We start from the raw sequence: 23,560 nt of genomic DNA, 5'->3' as shown, positions 1-23,560 counted from the left end.
AGGACAACGAAGAAGGAAGGAGATGAAGGATGTAGGAGGTAAGAGAAGGAGATAAGGGATGGAGGGAGTAAGCGAAGGAGATGTAGGGGGTAAAAAGGTGACTGCATCTTTTTGTGTGTGTGTGTGTGTGTGTGTGTGTGTGTAATGAATCCAAAATGGAGGCATGTGCAGCAGCTGTGATTGGTGCAATGAAAGCTGTGACTAATTAGAACGTCTCACTATGCAACATTCTTCAGTACACACAATAAAAACCATCCAACTGTCGTCAAAGATCCTCTATTTGACAAGAGTTGTTTCTTGTCAAGTGACATGAAAACAAGGATATTGCTTTGGATTCTCATATCCGCTTTTATTGTGAAGATATGACAACATGAACACACACACACACACACACACACACACAGGCGTGCGCAAAGCAAACAGACGCACACACAAGAGTTCTTTGCTGTGATAATGGAATGAGACAAGTAAGTCCCTGGAGAAGCACTGATCAAATCATCTGCACACACAGATAGAACACACACACGCACACATGTGAAGATAAAGCGGGCCAAAAGGACAAGTTGTGTATTAAAGGGGATTTGAAGAAGATTTAAGGACTCGGTGACAACAAAAGATGAAAATCAAACACAAATCTTCTTGTTTTCATTAAAAAAAAAACATGACTCGACATCATAGTTTGAAAAAGACAACAAGTGTGTAGCGGCTAAACAGAAACACAAAGTCAAAGATCATCTATAAGCCAGGAGCGCTCTGCTGCCAGTCGAAGATGGAGGTCGTTTCCAAGCACAACAGTCCAACGTTTGTCTTTGCTGCAGAAACAAGTGACGTCACAACGCCCTCGTGGGAAAAACCAAGACAAAAGCAAGAGTGACTGAAGGCCACTTTCAATCGCAGTTGATGGCGAACATCAGCGGCCGCCATCTTTCATCTCCGCTCTCCAACACAAAATACTAACATCAAGACGTCAAAAAAAGGAAATCAAATTATTGTGTCAGTCAAATATCGTCAGGAAGCCACAAGGTTCATCGTGAGCAAAGAGTTTCTATAAAAACAGACGGAAGGACAGCTGACGCCCCCTTGTGGTTGCTTTTAGACTTTCGGACTCATTGTGCAGTGAATATTCCTTACAGTCGTTTACAATAAGCATGTAGCGCCTGATTTTGAGTGGTTTAAAAAACGGATTCCCGAAACTGAAAATGTTTTTGGTTTTTCATATAAATACAACAACTTTTCCTTCGCTTGAATTCTGTGCAAAATAAAGAATTCTGTTACAAAACAAACATTTTTGGAGGGATAAAAACCAAAGCAAAAATGAGGATACGCCATGTTCTGGAGACAAATAAATATCAGAATATTCATTGCAGTCTTTAAAAAGTACTTCATTCAAGTTGTTCTTTTTAAAAATGAAATTAATAAAACATTTGTTGCAGTCTTTGAAAACTATTCATCTTTTATTGTGTTTTTCCTTAGATTGTGACCAATTATGTAAAAAAAAATCTCAAAATTAAATTCCAATTAAAAATAAAAAAATACATTAAAATAAAATAGAATACAAATAAAAATTGGAGATAGATAATTTTCCTCGGACGGCAACAAATGAAAAATCTAAAAGAAATACAAATTAAATGCAAAAAAATCTCATTACCAAATGAAACGAACAAAAAACAGTAAAACATTCTTTGCAGTCCAAGTCGTATTTTTTGTATTAAAAACAAAACAAATTGACTTTTCCGTAAAAGGCGATGAATTATGTGAATTATGTGTTTACAAAATATTTTTTTGTGTAAAAATAAATAGAAATTGGAGAGGCATTGTTTTGACAGACATAATACAAACAAATGTAATTACCAAATGAAAGAAGAAAGTTGTCATCTGACTGTTTTTCCACGTGATTTTTTCCACAGTAGTGTTTTGGAGAGACTTGCTTTCCTTTAAACACGGTGAATATTGTGAAGACATTTCCTATTGTAGATACACGATCTTCCTTGGGCAGCAAAGGAAAAAGATGAGGGGGGGGGGGGGGGGTGGAGAAGACTTATCGTTGGCGCCACTCTTTCACGCGTCTTTATACGCGACCAAATGTTCCTTAGCGTTCACAGTGCGTGTGAGAGGGTGGGGCTCCGGGCCACTAGGGGGGCGAGAGGGCTTCGCTCAGCAGCTAGCATCATCGGTCGTAAACATCAAACATGGCCGCCAACCCAAATGAATAAAGTGAGGTGAAATTGTGCATTGTCAGCGAAGACTTAACGTGATTATAAGTAAGGTAAAAAAAATGAAAAAGCAGGTCGTTCCTGGTATTAGTTTTGGGTTCTACGCCAGCATGATTAGTGTTAACAGAGGACACTTTTTTTGTGCTAACTCGGAAACAAGACGTTGGCTGCCGGAGCTGGACGATGATTGTCTCACTGCTGCCCCTACAGGACACGAGGAGAACAGGCGTAGTGTTACATCGCCTTTGGCCGTGCAACATGTTGTGCTTTAACAAATCCAAGCAACGCTTTTTGGCATCTCGGACTGATTCTGCCATAATAAAATAGAAACCACGTGAGCCACCACTCTTGATGTAAAGCAGCAAATTAGCCTTTAGCGAAGACAAGATACCCGACAACCCCGCGCCGAGGCGCCGAGGAGCGTTTGGCACTTTTTTCCGTCTGCTACCTGAGTCAAGCTAGCAAGATGGGCTAGCTTCGGAGGTTAGCTCGCTGGTTTCGGCTAGCTGTCCACAGCGTTCCCGGTTAGCCAAGCCCGGTGGATGCCGAGCTGCGTGGGGTCGCTGACTCCTTCCGATGATGTCACTTCCTGGCGTCTGTGGCGGCGTCAGGTGTCATGTCCTTCTTTGTCGCCGTGTCCTCGGTCGGCACGTTGGGCCCGCCCCCGTTCTGGAGCGTTTCCTGCTTGTACTGCTGCAAAGCCCGATTGACGGCATCTTCCACCAATCGCTTGCTAATCCTCAGGAGCTCCGCCTCGTCGGGCTCTGATCGGCGACGCCCACCTGTGATGAAGAGACAAAAAAACACACCTTTGTAATCATTCATTCATTTTCTACCGCTTTTTCCTCACGAGGGTCGCGGAGGATGTTGGAGCCTGGACTGGTCGCCAGCCAATCACAGGGCACATATAGACAAACAACCATTCACACTCACATTCATACCTATGGACAAGTTGGAGTCACCAATTAACCTAGCATGTTTTTGGAATGTGGGAGGAAACCGGAGTACCCGGAGAAAACCCACACATGCACGGGGAGAACATGCAAACTCCACACAGAAATGGCCGAGAGTGTGATTGAACTCTGGTCTCCTAGCTGTGAGGTCTGCGCGCTATCCACTGGACCGCCGTGCCGCCCCCTTTGTAATAATTTCATAGCAAAACTTTGTCACGGACGACAACATGGACTTGGAAAGCGATTGCGTTCATTTTCCAAAGGGCCAACGAGATGCAGGAATATTGTTGTGATCAATATTAAAAGTAAGTCACATAAACTTGCATCTATTTTGCATGAAATTACCATCTATAAACACCACGTGTTGCCTTATGCATCTCATTGATGTGATTTTTTGTGTGTGTTTGTGCCGCTGTTCCTTGTTTTTTTTTTTGAGTGTGTGTGGTTGTGCTTCCTAAAATAACAGCAGAAGAAAGCGCAACAAGTCTCTTTTATGACCTTTTCGCAGGCGGCGGCACCAAACAAAGCTTGGATCAATGAAGGTGAATGGACTGATTGCTTTGGATCAACCAGGACATCAGACATCAGACATACATGTTCCATGAAATCATTCATCACTCATCAATTTCCTGATTGCAATGATAATGGATGGGATTCATTGTGAGTTATAATAAATCAGCGTATGATTGATTTTTTTTTTTTAATGTATGTTTTGACGACACATACTTGAACGTTTGGGATGGAGCGTGTGCGGAGTCAAATCTGCAACATAAACACAAACATGTTACATAATAAAAAAAAAAGGGCACATTCGGAGGGATGTCTCCTGGGTTTCCTGTCATAAAAGCTCCTTTGTGTGATAGCAGAAAAAGAAAAGATGCTGACGATGCTGATGCTGATGCTGCCCTATAGGACCCAAGGCTTCATGAAAGCATGCTGAAAAGTTCAAAAGCATTGTTGTCCAGATGGGACATCCAAAAGAATGTTTCCTTCACTCACTGGCATATTTTGGACCAGTGGTTACCAAGGTGATGTTTGGCAGAGCTTTCACGTAGGAGTGCGATAGGAACTGATTGGATGTTTTCATGAATGGTTATTACTACGAGCAGCAAGGCATGTAAGAGTGTGAATAATTCAGAGTGGAAACCTGCTGTGGGAATGATGATTTTTATTTTTTTTTTTCTGCCTTAAGGCCTTTCGTCAATTGCTCGCCTTGCTGTGTTTGTGTTCAGGCCAGCATGAATCATTTGGAAAGAAATTGTGCTAATTCAGGCCCCTGTAATGCTAATGGTAATGGTTTCATTTCATTTGAACATGCATCAGATTACAATTGAATGCATCACATAATCAGTTCACGGTTCCACATGTCCGAAAGGAGTAGGAAGAAGCAAAGCTTATTAAATCCTACCCCTCCATCTGGTACTTTTACAATCACTAACTGTTACATTTGTTCACTTCCTGCTTTCCTAATATAGTTTAAGGTATTTTTTTATTTTGTCACGTACCAAAGTATGAGGTGATATGAGCATTCAATGCCATAATGGGTACCATAGTAAGTATCAATATAGTGATATATATAGCACATCATGACTGGTTCAAGACTCTTCATCCTTGTATTTAGCAAACATCAACTGCTTGTATTGTTTCTTGAATTGGCTCATCGTTGTGCATTGTTTGACTTCCTTACTCAATCCATTCCATAGTTTGATTCCACGTACTGAAATGCTATGGCTAGCATAACGTAGTCCTAGCATAGAAGTGTTTCAAATTTACTTCTTCCCTGAGATCATATTTCTCCTCTCTTGTAGAGAAGTATTGGATTACATTTTTAGCTAATTAATCATTTTTAGATTAACTATAGATTAACTATATGAGCAAGTTGAATTATTTGTGATTTTAGAAATAAGGAGTTAGTATGTTCTCTGTAGGTGGCATTATGAATTATCCTTACTGACCTTTTTTTACAGTACATTTAGCGAGTGAAGATTGCTTTTATAGTTATTAGCCCATATTTCCACACAATAAGTAAGATATGGTAAAACCAGAGAGCAATAAAGAGTGTGGAGTGAGTTCTGATTGAGAACAAATTTTGCTTTGTTCAATATTGAAATATTTCTGGCCACCTTATGTTGTATAATGCTGTAAAGAAACGTGCACGCCGTGTTAGCGTCCCCATCCTTCTTGTCGCCATTGAGATGCACAAACATGCTACAAGTTGCTGGAGAGAACAGGCAAAGCTGACAAAGCAGCAATGACAAAACCAGTGTGTGTTTCAAGGAGCCAGCGAGATCTGTTACTGTTTGAAGAGCCAACAGTGAACATGAAGGCCAAAAGAATCCTCCATGCTTCAAGGTCCTGTTATGCAAAAGCGTGTTTTTACTGATGTTCCATCAGTAAAATGTCCATAGAGCCTGTTTATCAGCCCAAAATGCTCGCTGTTAAAAGTTGTTTTCCTTCCCCGGGCTTCGCTACACATCTTAAAATGCAGCTTGGAGCTGTGCCGACTATCCGTCAGTCATGTATGCTGTTTAAATTTGATGATTTTGCTTTCCTTAGGCTGACCTAGCATGATGCTGCCATTAAAGTGTAAGTATCATAGCACCTCTGACACTTTCACGTATGAAAAGTACGTATAGCTTGTTTGGAGCGTGCCGTTCTTTTCACGTATCCACGCTGCTTTCGTTTTCACTCGCTACAAGACGGGGGACAAAGCGTACAGGCTGTTGACATCCAAACATTTTATTTAAGGCTTGAGAGCACTGCAGATTCCGTGTTTACATCTGGGCCCCGATAGACTCAGGAGAGCTTGAAAAACAAAAGTACTTCAAATACTAGCCTGACACACACATTTTATCTTTAGCGGTCCACTTCTCTGACACAAATTCCAGTCAGGCTTTTAAAATGTAGGAGGGAAGTGTTTTTTTTGTTTTTTTTTTACAATGTAGTATTGGCTATGCAACACACGCAACCAATAATGTCATTTATAGCCTTAATAAAATTGGAATAGCGCTGCCATGCACTACTACACTAAACACTAAAAATGTGAACACATTTATTTTTGGCCCGAGCATAAAAATGGGAGATTTGGGCGAGGAAATTAGCGCAGGTGACGGCGGGATAACAGAGGGTTGAGGTGGAAGAAAGATAGGGAGGATGGGTTAGATCAGGGGTGGGCAAACTACGGCCCGGGGGCCACATCCGGCCCGCCAAGTGTTTGAATACGGCCCGCCCAATCTTTCCAAAGTATTTCATTTAAACTCAACATACAACCTGGCATCATGGCCTGAGCCAACCTTTTGATGGTTTTATCAATATCGTTTTTTGACATGGTCTGTTGTTTACAAAGTGCTCCTGAAAAAAGGGACACAAGCACATAATAATAATAATAATAATAATAATAATTATTATTATTAGATTATTATAATTATTATTAGAACAATTATGATTATTATAATTATTATATTAATGCTAATTATTATATTAATAATATATAATATTATTGTTATATTTGCATATTTTACATAATAGTATAATAATTAATTATTATTTTAATTTTATTGTAATTATTATAATATTTTATTATTTTTAAAATATTGAAATATAAATATAAAATAATAAATAATAATAGCAGATTGCATGACAATTTTACAAATACAATAATACCAGGTGGACTGTTACGTGTAAAATATATAGTCTGCCCCCCCCGTAAATTTTGTCATATCAATGCGGCCCGCGAGTCAAAAAGTTTGCCCACCCCTGGGTTAGATACAACCTTGAAGGACTAGTACTGTAAAAGACCAAGGACAGGAGATGGTCATCAAGTGGAGATCTGCAGCACTGATGATGATGATGATGATGATGGTGGTGGTGGTGGTGCGGCAACTTCCTCAGGAAATGCCTTTGACACGAGTTAGCTACTCTAGCATCGAAGTCAAGCTGTTCATGCTAAAAAAGTTGTGCTTGAAATCTTGAAATTTGTTGCGTTTGGAAGTGATACTGTGCTGAAGCTTTGCTATGTTCTACTGCTGATTACTAAAGAACAATGAAAGATGATGAAAGATGAGAGTCTAGTCTTTCTTTCAATATTCAGTGTGCCTTGAAAAATCAGCCAAATTGACCGGTATTGAAAGGGATGACTTTTGAAAATTTTGTTAATAATGATTTGGGGTGCATGAGAAAGTGTGGCTCAATGACCACATGGTCATACACAGCAAGGGTAAAAGGCATGGGCTGACACTTTAAAGAAATACATCATGAGGTTGCCTACAGCCACAGCGGTTCAGGCCGAATTTTTCTTTTTACCTAATTGGAGTACTCAGCGGTTTTCAGCTCCTACCTTGATTGAATAATGGCTATAATTGGGGCTAAAAAAGTGGTATTTCTGTAATTGTTTTACCTTGCTTAGCTTAGCTTAGCTTAGCTTGAACGGAGACGATGAATATTTCAGTGCTTTCACATTTGTTGAGTTTTAAAAGGAAAAAGATGAGCGTGCAAATAGTTAATACATGAGGCATCACCTGGAAATAGAAGAAAACTTGTCCGAGTCTCCTCTCATCCCTCCCTTTCATCTATTGCACATGTGAATGCTTACATTTAGATGCTAAACACTGCACACAGCACCTGGATGGAGACGTCTCACTGTTCCATTTCTATCTGCATGCGAAGCTCGGCACCCATTCATGCACACGCCCAGTCTCCCAAGTCTCTCTTCTCACTGAATAACTAAAGTCTCAAGGCAAAGACAATCTGCAGTCATATTGACTTTTTCCAGCTCAATTCCAGAGAACAATTGGAGTGTTTGCTTGCAAACGTGCGTCATGCTGTGTGTTCGCTGGGGCCGCTGTCATCATATCACGGGGGGGGGCAATACTCACATGCGATCTCTTCGACCTCCTATTGCTCAGCCCCTCATTAGTTTTCACCCCCAGCATTCCTCCTTTGCTCCCCCCCTTTCCTCCATCCCCCCCGTCAGCCCGCAAGAAGTAGGCCACAGTGGCTGGACTGTTTATGGCCATGCAGCTGCAAGCGGTGAGAGAGCGTGTGGACACGTGCGTGGTGGAGGCGGGTGAATAAACAGGAAAACACAGCATTGGCCGCTTTAAATCAGAATTGTGTTTAATACACCCACACGTGCACAAAGAGACACACGTGCAGTGTCAAAGTCTGCATTTATGATGACTTTGAATGCAAAACAGCCTCCCGGTTCAATCATCAACCTGTGCAGCAGCGATAATGCAAGCACTTAAGTGAGCGCGGTGCAATAAATGCGGCCCACTCATAGCAGCATGGCAGTTCACTTGAATCGACTGACCTTGTATGTTTCTTGTGTAGTGCTACCATATCGCTTTGTGTGTACAATAAGCACCAGTGTGCACACACTCAAAATTAAGCATTTTGCTATCTAATGCACATGAAGAGTCTATCTCCTTGCAAAGTGCTCTGAATCGGTCAAATTGCAAGGGCATCGCTTGTGCACAGGGTCAAACTGCTGCCATCGTAAAAGCTTATCTGTACAAGCGATGCTGGAAGTTACCTTTTAAACCTTCGTAGCCGCCATGCAGACCAGTCGCTACACATTTCGACTGTACACGGATACTTTGTATCGCCTTCATGTGTTTTCATTGCCGACATCGACTTTAGCCATGACAGCGTCTTCCACTTTCTTGAGTCACGTTAGATTGCATTTCCTGTTCTATGGTTGTCATAGCATTTTTACACTTTGTAGTTACTGTTACATTTCCATCTCACAATGTACAATGTAATAGCGGGTGATGGTCAGTCAAAGCAAACGTCAAGTTCATGTCAATGCAGCGCCACTAAAGTCCTGTAGGTGGCCAATATTGGAAATGGAATCAATCTATTCCAGACTCAAACCGCTGCCATCGGTATTAACTGTACTCATTTATCACGGTTACAGGCCTGACCGCAATTTAGTAGGATTCTATATGAATAAGCTAAATATTTTTGTAGGTAAAACCGGTTTCTACCTTTCTAAATACGTATTTTTTTTAACATTGTGAGAGCCTCGCAGACACAAAATAACACCCCTATAGTCACATTTATACTCCTATTAATCTTTGTTGATTACTATTATGCAGGCTCAGGGATGACTGCAGGGACATTAGAGACAGCGGATGCTCCTGATTTATTTGTTCATTATTATTATTATTATTTGTTTATTTGCATTTTAAAACAAAGTAAGAAGACAAAAACATACCACTTCCACACGGAATAGGAGGGAAGTTTTTTTTTTAATATCATGTCGGACATGCATGGCTGCAAGGTGATGTCTCATCAGTGTAACTGATTGTAAATTACTTACTCCTAGAGGCCAGAATACTACATATCACTTGTCGTTCTAGATTTTTTTGACTAATAACAGGCCATCGTCAACCACGAAACAGCAATTATTAATAAATTTTTGGGAAACCGTGATAGCGCAATGGAGTGATGTTCGAACCGTGATGTAGCGAGGGGCGATGTGTAAGTAACATCATCACATCGTTTGATTTTAGGATTGTTGTAGTCAAACTCACACTGTATGTCAACAAAAAGTCAAAACACGAGACCGCAGTGGTTAACCATCTAAAACAACTGCTATTTGTGTACGTGTCCATTTGGGCCTTAAACTCTTAGAAAGAGATCCAGGCTCCCATTGGCTCACAGAAAAGTCTACATAACTTCATTTCTGCAAAGCTCTTCATGCACTTTGCACCAGCAAACGTCTCAGAGTTGGGAAATCCACTTGCAACTGGGTTTCGACTGTGTGAGATCAGGCCAGAAATTCACCCAGTGGTCTTGGAGCCGTTCAGGAGCTGCCCATTCAGGCTTGAGACCGGCGTAATTGGCTCAGCGTATTATCCGCCTTAGAGACACCAAGCCCCAGAGCATGACACTACCACCACCATGCTAAGGAGGGACTTGGACTGGTGTGCACACACCTACCACACAAGTCAACTATTGTGTGCCACCATTGCAGCTAACAGGTCACATGCTAAGCACACGCAGCCGCCATCCGAGTGACCTCGTCATTCTCCGCTAAACACTGTCAACAGCGTGCTCTATTACAATTGTCCACACACACACACACACACACACACACAACAATAATGCTCCTTGTTGGTCATCATCTGCAGGACACGCAATCCCCCAAAAGGCACATATGCGTGCACACACGTCACCGTGGACCTCACTGGGTACGGACAACAGACACACACCCACACACATGGCGGACACTTACTGATTTTCTCCTCGGCTTGTGAGAAAGGGAAGCAGCATAGTTGACCCATGGCGTCTCCAACGACCCCTCTCCTCCCTTTTTTGAACCCCCTTCCTTGTTCTAAAAGCACATTTAGAATAAGAGTTCACTGTCCCACAGATCGATACCGGTGTGCCCGCGTACAGGCACGTGCACACACGCCGCAAGGATGGCGCTAAGACCGTAAGCGAGAGGATTAAAAACAGAAAAGGAGGGGGCTTGCCCTTTTTTCTCTCAGAAGTGAAGGCAGTAGAAAAAATGAACGAGTGGCTCCTCGCTTGTGCTCCACTTTGCACTGACACAGCGAGGAGGAGGAGGAGGAGGTGGAGGACGGAGACAAGCAAGAGAGGGCGGGAGATAGCTCTGTGTGTGTGTGTGTGTGTGTGAGTGTGTGCAGCAAAAAAGATGACTGAAATGTTTAATGACGGTGTACAACATCATGCATAGAGTGCATCTGTAGACGATGCTAAAATCAGCGTTGGTGGTACGAGTGTGAGCAGGGCGATGAAAAAGGCAGCAGGAGGATGCCAGACTGTGTGTGTGTGTGTGTGTGTGTGTGTGTGTGTGTATGGGAGGAAGAGGAGATGGTGGAGGAAGGAGGAGGAGGAGGGAGGGGTTACAGGCGCCACCCCTCCTTGTCACTGTAGCTTGAATAATGCCTAGTGAATAGCCAGCAGCTGTGGCTTGCTGCTGCATACGAATGCCTATTATTTTCATACTGCTTAGGTTGACTGTGTGTGTCTGTGTGTGTCTGTGTGTGTGTGTGTGTGTGCGGAAAGAAGTCCAACGTATTGAGAAACACTTTAACCCATAGCAAATCGTGCAAAGAGGCATAATCTGTTCTAAACTGCAGCCATTATTAAACCTGTACAGGCATAAGAAAACAAACTAGTTGTTACTAAGTAGTAGTTCCAAGTGTAAAAAGAAGCTAACCACATTTAAACATAACATCCAAGCGTAACTTTGATAAAAGTGTATGGTGATGCTGGTGTCTTAGGCTACGTTCACACTGCAGGGTTTGATGCCGAATTTGGATTTTTTTTTTGTTCAAATCCAATTTTTGTGTAGTTGTTGACATTACATAAAAACATTTACTTGTTACTGTGAAGACAAAGCATCCAGAAAGTGATGTACATGTGCTAAAGCTTGACATCACACACATTTTCCTGTGTTTTATGGGAGTAAAAATTGCTGCAATGTATGCGCTCCTTTATGCCTTTGTAGCAATTTAAAGGATTTTGAACGGGGGTCAATATTTTTGCTGAAGAATTTGCTGTGACGTCTGTTCAGAGGTGCGTGTGGGTTGCCATTGCGGTGAGACGCATCACCGATTCTTTCGAAAAACAATTTTTGCCTACATCTGTGAGTACCTTGATAAAAGTAAACCACGCCTTTCCATAATGTATTGCCATAGCTATTAGCCTTATGTATTTAGCCAAAATATCTGCAAAAAAGCTGAGTTGCTCCAAGTGACCATGCAAGTGGATCTGAAGTCATTTAAGGGTCGGATTAGGTCTGGTCTGCTGTTTTTATATCGTGCACAATTTATCCAAGAGGAGACTGCGGGCACAGTGGAGACTGGTTGGTGTAGTATTGGGGTACCTAGTTTAGAGGTAACCCACTAAAAGGTGCTTGTACTCTTTATAATGCGTTTTAATTATTCATGGATAGCCCAGATGCAGCTATGACGCCTAAAAAGTCAAAGTGGTGCATTTCTAGTGGCCTTAATGCCGTTTTTACATTTCGACTTCAAGGCTCAGACAACATGCATTTTGTATGAAGCCCCCCCACCCATCCTCAGCCCACTCCACTTCTCGTAAATGTGTGATGCATATAAATAACTTTTTTTTTTCCACTTGTTTGTCACTTGGATTAAGTGCACTTGAATTTGTGCGGTGCCAGCACGGCCAAATGGAAGGCGTCCTCGCCAGGCAACAACAAGAGCGCCTGACAAACAACTGTTAGCTGTTTGTACCAAAGCCAAAGCAACGGCAAGACTAAATGTAAAAAAAAACAAAGATCTGGCTTGTACTGAAATGTACTCTACAGCTTGTGTCCTGGTTCCAAGTACTGTCTTAAACCCAGTACATCCTTTAAGGCTGGATTCTTTCATTCCCTGCTTCCACCCGATACTAACATACAAAGTCATGTGTCCTTTGGCCACGTTACAATGCTTCTGGAGTCATATTCATTATGGACTGGAGGCGTCCTGTTCACACAGCTGTTTAGTTGTTTACAGTGTTGAGTGGAGTTAAAAGCATGACAGGAGGCGCATAGAAAAAATAAATATATATATGTGTATATAGTTTTTTTTCTTCTTTTTTTTTTAAAGGTTTTGAAAAAGTAGAGGTCGTCCTATATTTGGGTCTTCACGGTTATTATATTCGACCCGGAGATTTTGATGTTCGCAAGACACAGGTGACGGTTTTGTTTGAATCCCATCAACTATTGTTTGTAAGTCCTTGAGATTTCAAACTTACACTAGCAGTGTAGCTAGTAGCTCACTAGTAGCACTGGAGTGATAATTCATCCATGTCTGGCGGCGAGTCTTCTACCACACACGATATTGACGAGGCTGCGTTGACAAACTGCTTCCCCCAAGGAACACGCAGAACTCACGTGTTGACCTTCAGGCTCTTGTTTTTATTTTGCTGCATTTGCTCTTTTGCATGATCGGGTGCTGAGGTTGCTCTTTAGCTAGAGCGTACATGTGACCTCCTCCCACGTCGCTATTTCTGTATTTTCTGCTTCTTTTGTGGTGAGAACACCTGTATGTTACGTACCACTGGGATGTTGTTTGTCACGTAGCCGACACATTTAAACACTTCTGCTTTTTTCTGCCGTGTTCAGCGGGAACAGAAGCTTGCAAGCAGCAGTGATAGCAGACTGCACGGAGCTCTCGCTAAATGGAGGTCGTGCTTAAATGAATGAAGTAGAGACAATGTGGTCTAGCTCATTATAATGGATTGGCTGTGCTTTAATTAAATGTAAGTGCAAACAAAGAAGCACCAGCGCACCCCATGAATAGAGGTTTTGGAAGTGTTCAGAGAGGGAAAAGCACCATCCATCCTTTCCCAATTCCTATGATAATGTAACCTCAGTCAGCTGTTCTCAGGACACAAATATCGAGTTCCTGTCCCAGGAGATTGGACTCAAGATGAGATTTATGGCTGTAATGATTTAGTGTCCTTGTCCTTTGTCTAATGCAGTTTTCACGAGTCAAAAGACAAGAAGTATTTCGTTTTTCAGGTCTAAAATCAGAGTTCTGTGTGTTATTTGTAATTCATGACACTGCCTCGCATTTGCTCTGACCTTCCGTTTTAGTCAAGACATCTCAGTGTAGTCATGAAACAGGGATGGGATACAGTAGAATAAACTTGGAATTTGGTCAACAACATGGGGGAAAATATGCCTCCAATGTCACATAAAACTTTGGTGCTTGAATCACCATCACGCGTGGGTAAGATCTGAGGCTTAGCTACACTCGTGATCAAAATCTTTTTTTTGCAAGAATTTACATTTTACGCTGTTGGGTCTTAAAGGGGCCCTATTATGCTTTTCCTCTTTTCTGACCTATAAATGTTGTTACTGTGTTGTAGTCTCATGTTTTTTTTGTTTTTTTTTAAACACAGAGTTCAACCGACGTCAACGCAGCCCGGGCTTCCTTATATGGGCATGCCCAGGCACTCGCTGTGCAAGCGGAGTGAGGGACTACGACCAATCATAGCGGAGTGGGCTGGGTTACAGGAGTACCCACAGGAGGGCCTGGGGCGGACTACATTACACAGACCGCAGAAGGCAGGAAACACTGCAGGAAGAGGTGCAGAGTCTGGAAGATCTAGAAAGCTTTCTGTGTGGGTTTTTGTGTGTAGCTACTCTATAGGAGTCCACAACTCAATACCAAATGAATATAATAGGTCTCCTTAGACAAACAACCATTCACACTCACATTCATACCTATGGACAATTTGGAGTGGCCAATTAACCTAGCATGTTTTTGGAATGGGAGGGGAACGCGGAGTACCTGGAGAAAACCCACGCAAGCACAGGAAGAATCGAACCCAGTTCTTCCTGATCTCCTGATTGTGTGGCATACATGCTAAGTACTCTCACCGTGCGGCCCAGAGGAGATATCCGACCACTTCTAGGTGATTTTCATGAAGGAAAAAATATTTTGAAATGGAGGTTGCACCATGGTGGATTCAAATAGCGGAATCATGAAAGGAATGAATCATATCCTATTATTGCTTTCAATATCTTTTCATCTGTGATGGAGCGGCGAGACTGGCCTTTTCTTTAGCATCCGTCACCCGCTTTTGTCTGTTACACGCCGCCCTCATTTTGACGCTTTTGTCTGGCCATCCAATCTTCAAGTCCATTCTCCATCATCCATTTCATCGTGACAATCAGACTTGTTCCAATTTTCCTGGCTCTGTCCTCTCATCACTCAGGTAGCAGCTGGACCTTCCTAACCTGGCCCCCCGGCACCTCAGAGTGCCCAACAATGTCACCTTCATCGACTGAGTCTGATGGAAGAGCAAGTCGGGCGGAGAGAGGAAATCGATGAACGGCATAAGGTCACGCCATGGAGACGCTCATTTGTACCAGGCTCGGGGTGAGGTATATTGACTTTTACCTGTCAATCACATGGAGATTTGTCAATCTTAATATTTGTATCCGTTTGTTTTCTTGAACAAAGTAAGAAGGCTTTTACTGGATGGTAGCAGCCAGCAGAGGGCGCAATCACTTCAGGTCTGGAGTGGATGAAAGATGAATTGGAGTGAGGTTCCCCAGGCTGGCTGGCCAAGTTAATGCATCCATACATTTGCATCACCCTCCACTAACTTGCTACTTATTTGCACGTGTTTTGATTTATGTTGTCACAGGCTTTGGCTATAACATTAGCACCTAACATTAACAAGGATACCGTCTACTTGGCACGTTTCCCGTTAGTCCTCACGTCACTGCGGCACGAGAGCAAACATAGAAACGCAACAGTGTCACGCATGTTTAGATTCACCCCTCCAAGTGTGTCATTGTAGAACAAGTCAAGCGTTTTCATGCTCAGTCTTTCACTAAACCCTCTCGACATATTCTGACAGCCCAGTGGTCCGCAAGACATCGTGACAGATGATTGACAGCACACACACACAGTACTAAACAGGGGAGAAGCTGCACGACAAGATTTTAGGTATGGATTTGTATGGATGGGCCCATTCCCTCCATAACGTTGTTAAAAAACATGGCTCTTGATTCATATCCAGGCATCAAGTCACAGAATTAGAATTCTGGAATTGGAAAATAAACTAAACAACACCAGCTGGATGGAGTAAAATATGCTTTGCCACGTCTCAGGGACAAGCTGACTAGAGGTCGAGCTAACAGCTCCCTCTGGTGGCTCAACATTGCGCCTACCTGCCTGATGTTCGCTTCTGGTGTGCATGTGTGTGTGTTTCGAGAGTGTGAGATGCGTACGCCTACTGACCGAGCTGCAGCGATGTCTCCGTGTGGTAGTATCCGTCCTCCTGCTTCTTTTTCAGCATGGAACAAAGATCCAGACGCTCCACCGTCTGGTTGCCGAAAAACCTGCATGTCAATTCACACCAAATTGAACTACAATGCAGATAATGATGTGTGAATGTTTCTTTAAAGCTCATACATGGATCTCACGTCTCCGTTAAATAAAGAAAGGGAGGGAGAAAAAAACAACCATAACACCATCAATATTACACTTATTTTTCAACTCATACCTCTCTGACTGCATTGTCTTTACAAAAGGGTGAATGTTTGATACAGCTCTTGCATTGATCTACAGGTCTACTTAAAGGAGTTTCCAATGAAGTCGTACCTGCTGGTGTAGTTGGAGTAAAGTGCCGGGTCCACTCGTTTTATTCCCTTTGGGAGACAAAAGAATAATCATTATCAGCCAAAGATTATTCAAGAAGAAATTTTAAATATTTGGAAAATTGAACAAAAAAAAAACAGCAAAAACCAAATTCATACTAATAATAGGCCTTTCATCTATATGACAAAGATGAGATGCAGTTTTTTCTTGGAAAAATATATCAGGTCTTAGAAAATGTCGAAGTGGCATCCTTTCTCCATTTTCCATGTCCATGTGGCCTGGATCTGGGTCGGAAAGGTTTGGACACTCCTGCCTTGTTCTTACCTGGGATCTCAGTTTTGGCGCTTTGGACAGCTTCATAATGGTGAGGTGGGGTTCGAACCCGCGGCCGTCGCCTTGCAGGAGGCCCAACTCTTCAAAACGGCCGCGCAACAAGTCTGCAACACAAACATCCCCAAATTTCAAATCTCCTGAGACTTCAGTTCAGCCAACACCAAAGAATGAAGATGTTTTTTTGTTTGCTTTGTCTTTTTTGTGTCTTTCATTGTAATGCAATGTGAAGCTAGTACACTGGTGTCCAAACAGGGCCAATTTTGTGACAATATGCTAAGAAATGATATACGTTTCAAGAACAAACTGCATCTCAGCTTTATGATATCGGTGAAAAAGCCTAGCATTAACTTTGGTTTTCGCTCTCTCTCTCTCTTTTTTTTAAACGTTCCAAATATTTCAGCTTTATTTAAATAATCTTGGAAAATGTTCTTCCACTAACAATCATGACTTTATTCCCATAATGTTTTGATTTTCTTCTCTTAACATTGTGACATTTCCTCCCAACCTACTTTACTTTATTTTCAATTACATGATTTTATCTCATAATATTACGACATCAATTCTCAGACTATTGCCAACTTTTTTTTCCTACTAATTTTAAAAATTAAATTATGACAAATTTTTATTTTATTTTTGTTGATTTTTTTAATTTCTATTTTAAAGTTCTCCAGTTCAAAGACATGTCGGGGGACGCAAATGGCCCCCAGGCTGCACACTGGACACCCAAGCTCACCTGTTTTACCATCTTTACGTGACAGTTGTGTTGTGTATAGATTTTATCATGTCCACAGACTCTGGAACAGGTTATTAACAGATGCCATCATTTCCTATAGGAGGATTGAAACTGTCCGTCTGATTGGGTGCAACAGTTTTGATGCCAAAAAGGAGGTAGTCTGCTGTGGCTGAGGCGCATCACAGGATGTAAAAGCAGGTACCTACAAGGTCGTGCGCACGCACACACACACACACAGGAGGAGTGTTATTTTAAGAATTGCAGCTCACCAGGGGCTGTAAGGTTAGAATGTAATCAATAACAGCGATGGAGGCTGCAGACGGGGAGGATGGGAGGGACGCTTCCTGTCGTCTTCTACTTATCCTGTTCAAAACAACCACCTTCATGTTGAGGAAGTGTAATTAAAAGGATTACGCTTCAATACTTGGCCTCCTGGAGTGAATAAAAGCACTTTTAGAGGAGTCATCAATAATGTAATCTACGTGGCTAATCTTGTGTCTAAAAGGTGTTTATCGCACGGTAGGGCAATTGAAGTACCTCGGGATGCTTGGCTGATTGGTCTAATTGCCCTCAGGGACTTATAATGTTTCTCAATAACTGAGTTGAGTGGAAAACACATTAAAAAAATCTAGAAAATGCGGAGCTGATGCATTAAATGAGTGGCGCAGACATTTAAGTCCCCTCCGGGGTTGTGAAGCCTCTATTCTTCAGATTTTAATATGTGCCTCATTCTTTGTGTCTAGTGTAAAGCCCAGGCAGGAAATTCCCTTTAGGAGGACCAGACCAAAAATCCACAAGAAAAAAAACACGTGTATGTGTTTGAACATTTTCATAGTGGATTCCTAAAAGCAGCCGAACACGAAAGACGTGGAGGATTGCAGAGTATCCCTGTCATGTGTGTTTGTGTGTGGGATGTTTTTGTAACAAATAATAACCTCCTCTCACTTCCTGTTTACTTTAGGTTGATTTCAATTCAATTCAAATGTATGTTAGAATACGATAAACCAGAGGATAAGTACTTGGCATGTGAGTGTGTGTTGGAAATGGAGCAAGAATCCTCTTTAAAAATTCCGGCTTAATGTCATGGCCAAAAGCACGAAAAAAAAACCAAAACCCTACACGCAAAAGCTTCTGCAAACATCCGTGTTACAGGAACAGAGTCAAAGGCACGCCAAACGGGGGTACAAAACCTGATGAAATAAGAACTACATAGATAATATTTATGTATATGTATAAATGTACACAGCTATATATTTTCAGAATTTTTTCGTTAGTTAGCTCATCAGGTCCAGCATATGGCAACCAATGGCCACAACATTAGGTACACATAAGAGCCCCCTCATTAGCTTCCACATATCAACAATTCCGATGGAAATGGAAATGATATGAACACCACAACACAAAAAAGTAAATAATGTGTGTGAGACTGACCTGCCAGGCTTTGCAGCGTGTGTCTGTGCAATCCGGGGGTCAGGCCGACAAACACCACCTCGTTCCTGAAGTGAGTGACGCCCGAGAAGGGTAGCACCAGATCCGCCCCCGCCAGCAGCTCTGCCAATGACGCCTCGACCTGGGCCAGCACCGCCGCCGCCCTGACGGTAATAACGCACATGTATCACGTCATCATACACACACACAGTGACACAAAAATCGCACACTAATCCCGACCCCCACCCCCTCTCATGTTACATAATGACAGAATGTAGTGATTACTAATGTGGGCATCTTCTACTTAGTGTAGATTAAACATCACTAAAAGGAGGCTTTTATATGACCGCCTTGGGCAAATAAAATATGACTCTATATAGCACATCATGTTTGAGCTCTGAGGGATTCCCTTTATTTTTTAATAGATGCAGTACAGTGGTATATTACCCCAGGAAATTAAGTCCTTACAGAAGTATTATTAAGTATTAGTATTTATTTACAACAAATATTTCATTGTGCTCATTCATTCATTTTCTACCGCTTTTCCTGTATTTCTGTATTCATGAGATTTATATTATATGTCGTAGGTGTCCAAAACATTTGGACCCACTGAGGGTTGCAAGGATGCAAGGGCAACATTATACTTGTGTTTCTCATTACATCTTTTAAGAAAATTACACATGCATCCATTTTCTGTCCTCACAAGGGTCGCGGGCATGCTGAAGCCTAGTCTTTAATATTTCAACTTTGTTGTTTTTTTCTCTTGCATAACCATTTTAATCCTGTAAAATTACTGCAGATTGTTGTTTTTTTCATTTTATATATATATCGATACCTATATCTAGATATAGGTATAGATATATAGAGACACAGACACACCTTTTATTATGACTACATTTATCTGATTGGCTGGCTGGAGTGCACAATACGTATGGTTCCCTGTCTAAATGAATAAAAATATTGTATTTGAAATAAATAACATTTAGGCCCTAACAAAAACACCATCTTCCACAAATAAATCCACCTTAACACTCTCCCCTGAAGGCTTGTTATTGCTATCTGGTGCTGAAAAATGTTTGGGTCTGATGCAGTAGTTTGCTGGGAGGCTCTGAAAGGAAGAGATAAGACAGAAAAAGTCTCCAACACAACATGTTGGTAATTAGTCACGGCGAAGTGGAGTATCTGCTACTTTTAGTCTCCACGCTTGCACAATACTTTGTTGGGCGCTGACATGATAAGAGCAAATAGAACAGAGACAAACTGCTGTTGGCGCCCTACACTCATCTGAACAGTGTCGGAGACACGTGTCTATTCTTGGGCTTCTCTCAGTGTTCAGATCCTCTATGTTCCCAAATGTATGCTTTGAACATTATATCAGAGCTTTTATTATTATTAATGTTTTTTTCGCTTTACTGTTCTGATGCTGTGCCTCTAGGTTCCTCCTCTACAGGACAATTAAACAAAAAAGAGAGACCTATTCTCATCGGGTCCCTACTACCTGCTACCCACATGTAAACTAACAAGTCAATATAATGCCATATAGTGCTAGTTGTTAAGGATTGAGCTCATATTATGAGCAGGCTTAAAATGCAGACGCTTACACTCACATGTCCACTTGCTCTTGGTTGGCCAGATGCGTGACGAGGAGTGTGATGTGGAGGGTGGGGACGGGGATCATGGCTTTGGCCAAGCGGGGTTCCTGCTCCAGCATAGCCTCTTGGACCATGGACACTGCTGAGCTTATCTGTCACAGGATTGTGGATGATGGCCAAAAGGTTTTTCTTAAGGCAACACCACTACCTGGAACATGAGCTTAATGCTTTTGTTTTGGTTTACCTGTGAACTGGTGATAGGGATGGAGATAAAGTAGTTAGGTCGTTGGATGGGTTTCTTCTTCTTCCTCGTCTCTGCGTCTTCCTCACTGTCCACTCGTCCGCCACTGCCGGCCCGCTTCCTCTTCTTCTTGCGTGACTCCCGCTTGAGGACTGGGGATAAACAGGGCGTCCATGCATTATTTTACATATGCAGTATATTTGATACATGTGCTTAGTTGTTCTCTTCCTTCAACTTACTCTTCTTGGAATGAGCTCCAGTGTCAGTCACAACTGTATTCACCTGGCCTCGGATGTCTTCAGGACCAGCGTCTCCTTCCACTTCTTTCTCATTGTTGTTATTAATAATGTCATCAGCTGAGTGCTCATCATCACGGGAGATGCCGACAGACGCCATCTTGTTTATGTTGAGCTGAGAGCGACAAGCCCGCAAGAAAAAATGCTTTCAGAATTGTCTGAAAACTCTAAAGAGCTTAAAGATCTACTAAATTCATTACCTGTGGTCTTGCGTGACGATAAGAAATCCAAATTGATCGCACATCGATTGCTAAATTCTGGCGTGCAGTTCTGGGATGAGTCGATAGGAGTCCGAAAAGGAGGCGACCCAGGTGCATGACACACACTCAAGAAAGTTTGTTCGATAAGCTAATGTTTAATAACCGACTACTGGCCTGGTGCTTTAGATGCCACGATGATTCAGTAGTAGAATGTAGCAGGCCTCGCCAGAAAAAATAACACTTCAACGTGACATTTTGAACGTTGAAAAATGAATTCCACACCTGTCCAAATGAATCAAGCCGCCATGCTGGCGGAGCGGGTGTGAAGCTAGCAGGCTAGCATCTGACTTTGACGAAACTAGAAACAAAACTGACACAAGTATCGTTTTTTCTTGTTCTTGTGCGATAAATCCCCTCGGCGGTAAACATAATCTTCTGACAAACGGCCAAAAATGAGGAAAAAGGGACGTCTATCGAGCGATTCTCGGAGACCGGAAGTATAGTCTGTTTGTAAACACAGTCTCACTTCCGATCCAGGTCACTTGTCAAAATAAAAGTCGTATTGGAAATTGACACGTCATCGAAAAACTACAATATATCCAAAGATATAATTATTTTGAACTTACAAATTATTTTACCAGTGCAATTTTACAAAATTTTATCCAATTAATTATGTTAAGTTAGTTAATGGCATGAAATAAACTTTATTTAAAGCTAACAGATCTTGTCACTCGTATTATACAAGTTATGAGAAAGAGATATTCTCATCAGAATTCACTCCTGTAGAGGTTCAGTGTGAACAATACAGTTGAACTAAATAAATGACATATTCACAGTTTCAGCTTTTGGCCAGCAGATGGTAATCAGGCACCAGGAGTGGATCTGCTTCAGTCAGCAAATATAGTACATACAGTACTGGATTCTGGATATCTAGTTAGATAAGATGTTTACACTTGGCCTCCGTGATGACGTTGGAATCAAATCTCCACTGTGTCAGCCATGAAATTAGTTTTTTTTTTAAAAAAAGGATGCAGGGTTGATAAAAATGGAAGTTGTGTAGGCAAGATGGTGCTCATTACTGGTGTTTGATAAGCATTATTGTAAGCATTATTGCTTCTCAGCCCGTGATGTTGCCTTTTGATCCACTGAGGACTCTTAGAAGAAAGAAAATCGGTTTGATGCCAAGTATTTCAACCATGTGACTGACTAATAACAAGGCCCCCTTGGAGCATTCTGTGCTCTAAAAGATAAGAATGCTGGCCCCTGAGAGGCTCTCAAACGTCAAGCTTTTCTGGTTCTTAAAGGTCAGAAAAGAAAAAAAAAAAAAGCGGTCAGTGCGTGATGATTGCTGACATTAAAAAGTTGAGTAGACGAGCAGAAAGCATCACTGGTGGAAGCACAAACTGGGGAAATGCACCGAAAGACAGCCTGGTCTCGGCTATCGTCTATCTGGGTAATGTGTCCTGTGTTGGACCACATCCTTGAAAGTGAAAAGCAGAGCGATATAACTGGAGGTGTTTGCCAAAGAGCTGTACAATCACAAGTATCTGATAAGGAGGATTATGTGCACAGTGGAGTGCATGTACAGTATTTGGGCAAGTAGGTGACAAATATTTGCACAGTAATACTATATTTGTGGTGGCTGAAATAGGAAGACAGTTTCTTTGTGCATGAAGATGTATTTCTGTTACTACCTCAATCATATTTATTTATTTAACAACCCATTACAATACACTCATATGTGACTTTACTCATCTGTATACACCAGTCATTATGACTATGACCCACTATGACCCATTTATCATTGCACTAAAATTAATATATCTGCTCCTGCATATGCTCCTGTGCAATACTATGTGTCTATTTTGGATATCTTGTATATATCTTGTATATATCTTATTAAATTGTCTTTTTTACTCTACTTTTATATACTTTTTTTTTTTAACTTGACTACTGCACTGAAAGGAGAAGCTCTCCAATCTTGTTGTACATCTTGTATAATGACAATAAAGGCCATTCCATTCCATTCCATTCCATTCTATTCTCCTGACACAGAAACAGACGGTTTCTATAGTAAAGCTCTAAGAGGTTCTATTCTGCAATGCCAGGATTGGGGTATCGGCCCCACAACAATACATAAGTCATAGTTAACATTGAAAAATGTGTGTGTGTGTGTGTGTGTGTGTAGGAAGAAAGAGAAAAAGGCAGCGTAGTTGAACTGAAGACAGTGGACCTGAATGACAAGCAGTAAATGAAAGATGTTCCTAGTCTTCCTGTTAACATGCTCAATTATCATAACATGAGATACTTGGTCATTCAGGCGGTAGAGGCATGGTAGATTAAAAGATAAAGACACACACACACACACATAAACACACACGAGGCTGCTCCAAGTTATTAAGCCTTCATAAATCAAAAATGTTAGGACAGGAATTAATCTGCAGCGATGGCGATGGAGGAAGTCGGCG

The 23,560-nt window shown here is 41.7% G+C and overlaps 1 protein-coding gene across 2 annotated transcripts; it reads right to left on the bottom strand.

Moving 5' to 3' along the window:
* Positions 1–652: 652 nt before the first annotated feature.
* akap7 (A kinase (PRKA) anchor protein 7) lies at positions 653–21,624 on the bottom strand. Of its 2 annotated transcripts, none has more exons than XM_058056304.2 (9): positions 21,093–21,622; positions 20,836–21,007; positions 20,600–20,748; positions 20,371–20,507; positions 18,767–18,927; positions 16,594–16,706; positions 16,273–16,319; positions 15,910–16,010; positions 653–2,995 (listed from the first exon to the last, which is right to left on the bottom strand). In XM_058056304.2, exons 1-9 carry the CDS (start codon positions 21,207–21,209, stop codon positions 2,796–2,798), a joined length of 1,197 nt encoding a protein of 398 aa, XP_057912287.2. In that variant the 5' UTR covers positions 21,210–21,622; the 3' UTR covers positions 653–2,795. The 2 variants fall into 2 exon arrangements, with proteins under 2 accessions (XP_057912287.2, XP_057912288.2); XM_058056305.2 differs by lacking the exon at positions 653–2,995 and adding an exon at positions 3,002–3,928 and having other exon boundaries at positions 21,093–21,624.
* Between the last annotated feature and the right edge of the window lie 1,936 nt (positions 21,625–23,560).

This window comes from Doryrhamphus excisus, linkage group LG19 (genome assembly GCF_037039965.1).
Source record: "Doryrhamphus excisus strain RoL-2023G ecotype Guam linkage group LG19, RoL_Dexc_Guam_v1.1, whole genome shotgun sequence".
Classification (NCBI taxonomy): Eukaryota; Metazoa; Chordata; class Actinopteri; order Syngnathiformes; family Syngnathidae; genus Doryrhamphus; species Doryrhamphus excisus.
Note: the sequence above shows the minus strand (reverse complement) of the source record. Positions and strands in the feature narration are given on the sequence as shown.

Bases quoted from the DNA above. Each gene is read 5' to 3' on its own strand.
- akap7 (XM_058056304.2), bottom strand. From the start codon at position 21,209: ATGCACCTGGGTCGCCTCCTTTTCGGACTCCTATCGACTCATCCCAGA. The intron at 20,749-20,835 runs GTAAGTTGAAGG...GTTTATCCCCAG, and splicing joins TGGAGCTCATTCCAAGAAGA to TCCTCAAGCGGGAGTCACGC. The intron at 18,928-20,370 runs GTGAGTGTAAGC...TATTACCGTCAG, and splicing joins AACCAAGAGCAAGTGGACAT to GGCGGCGGCGGTGCTGGCCC.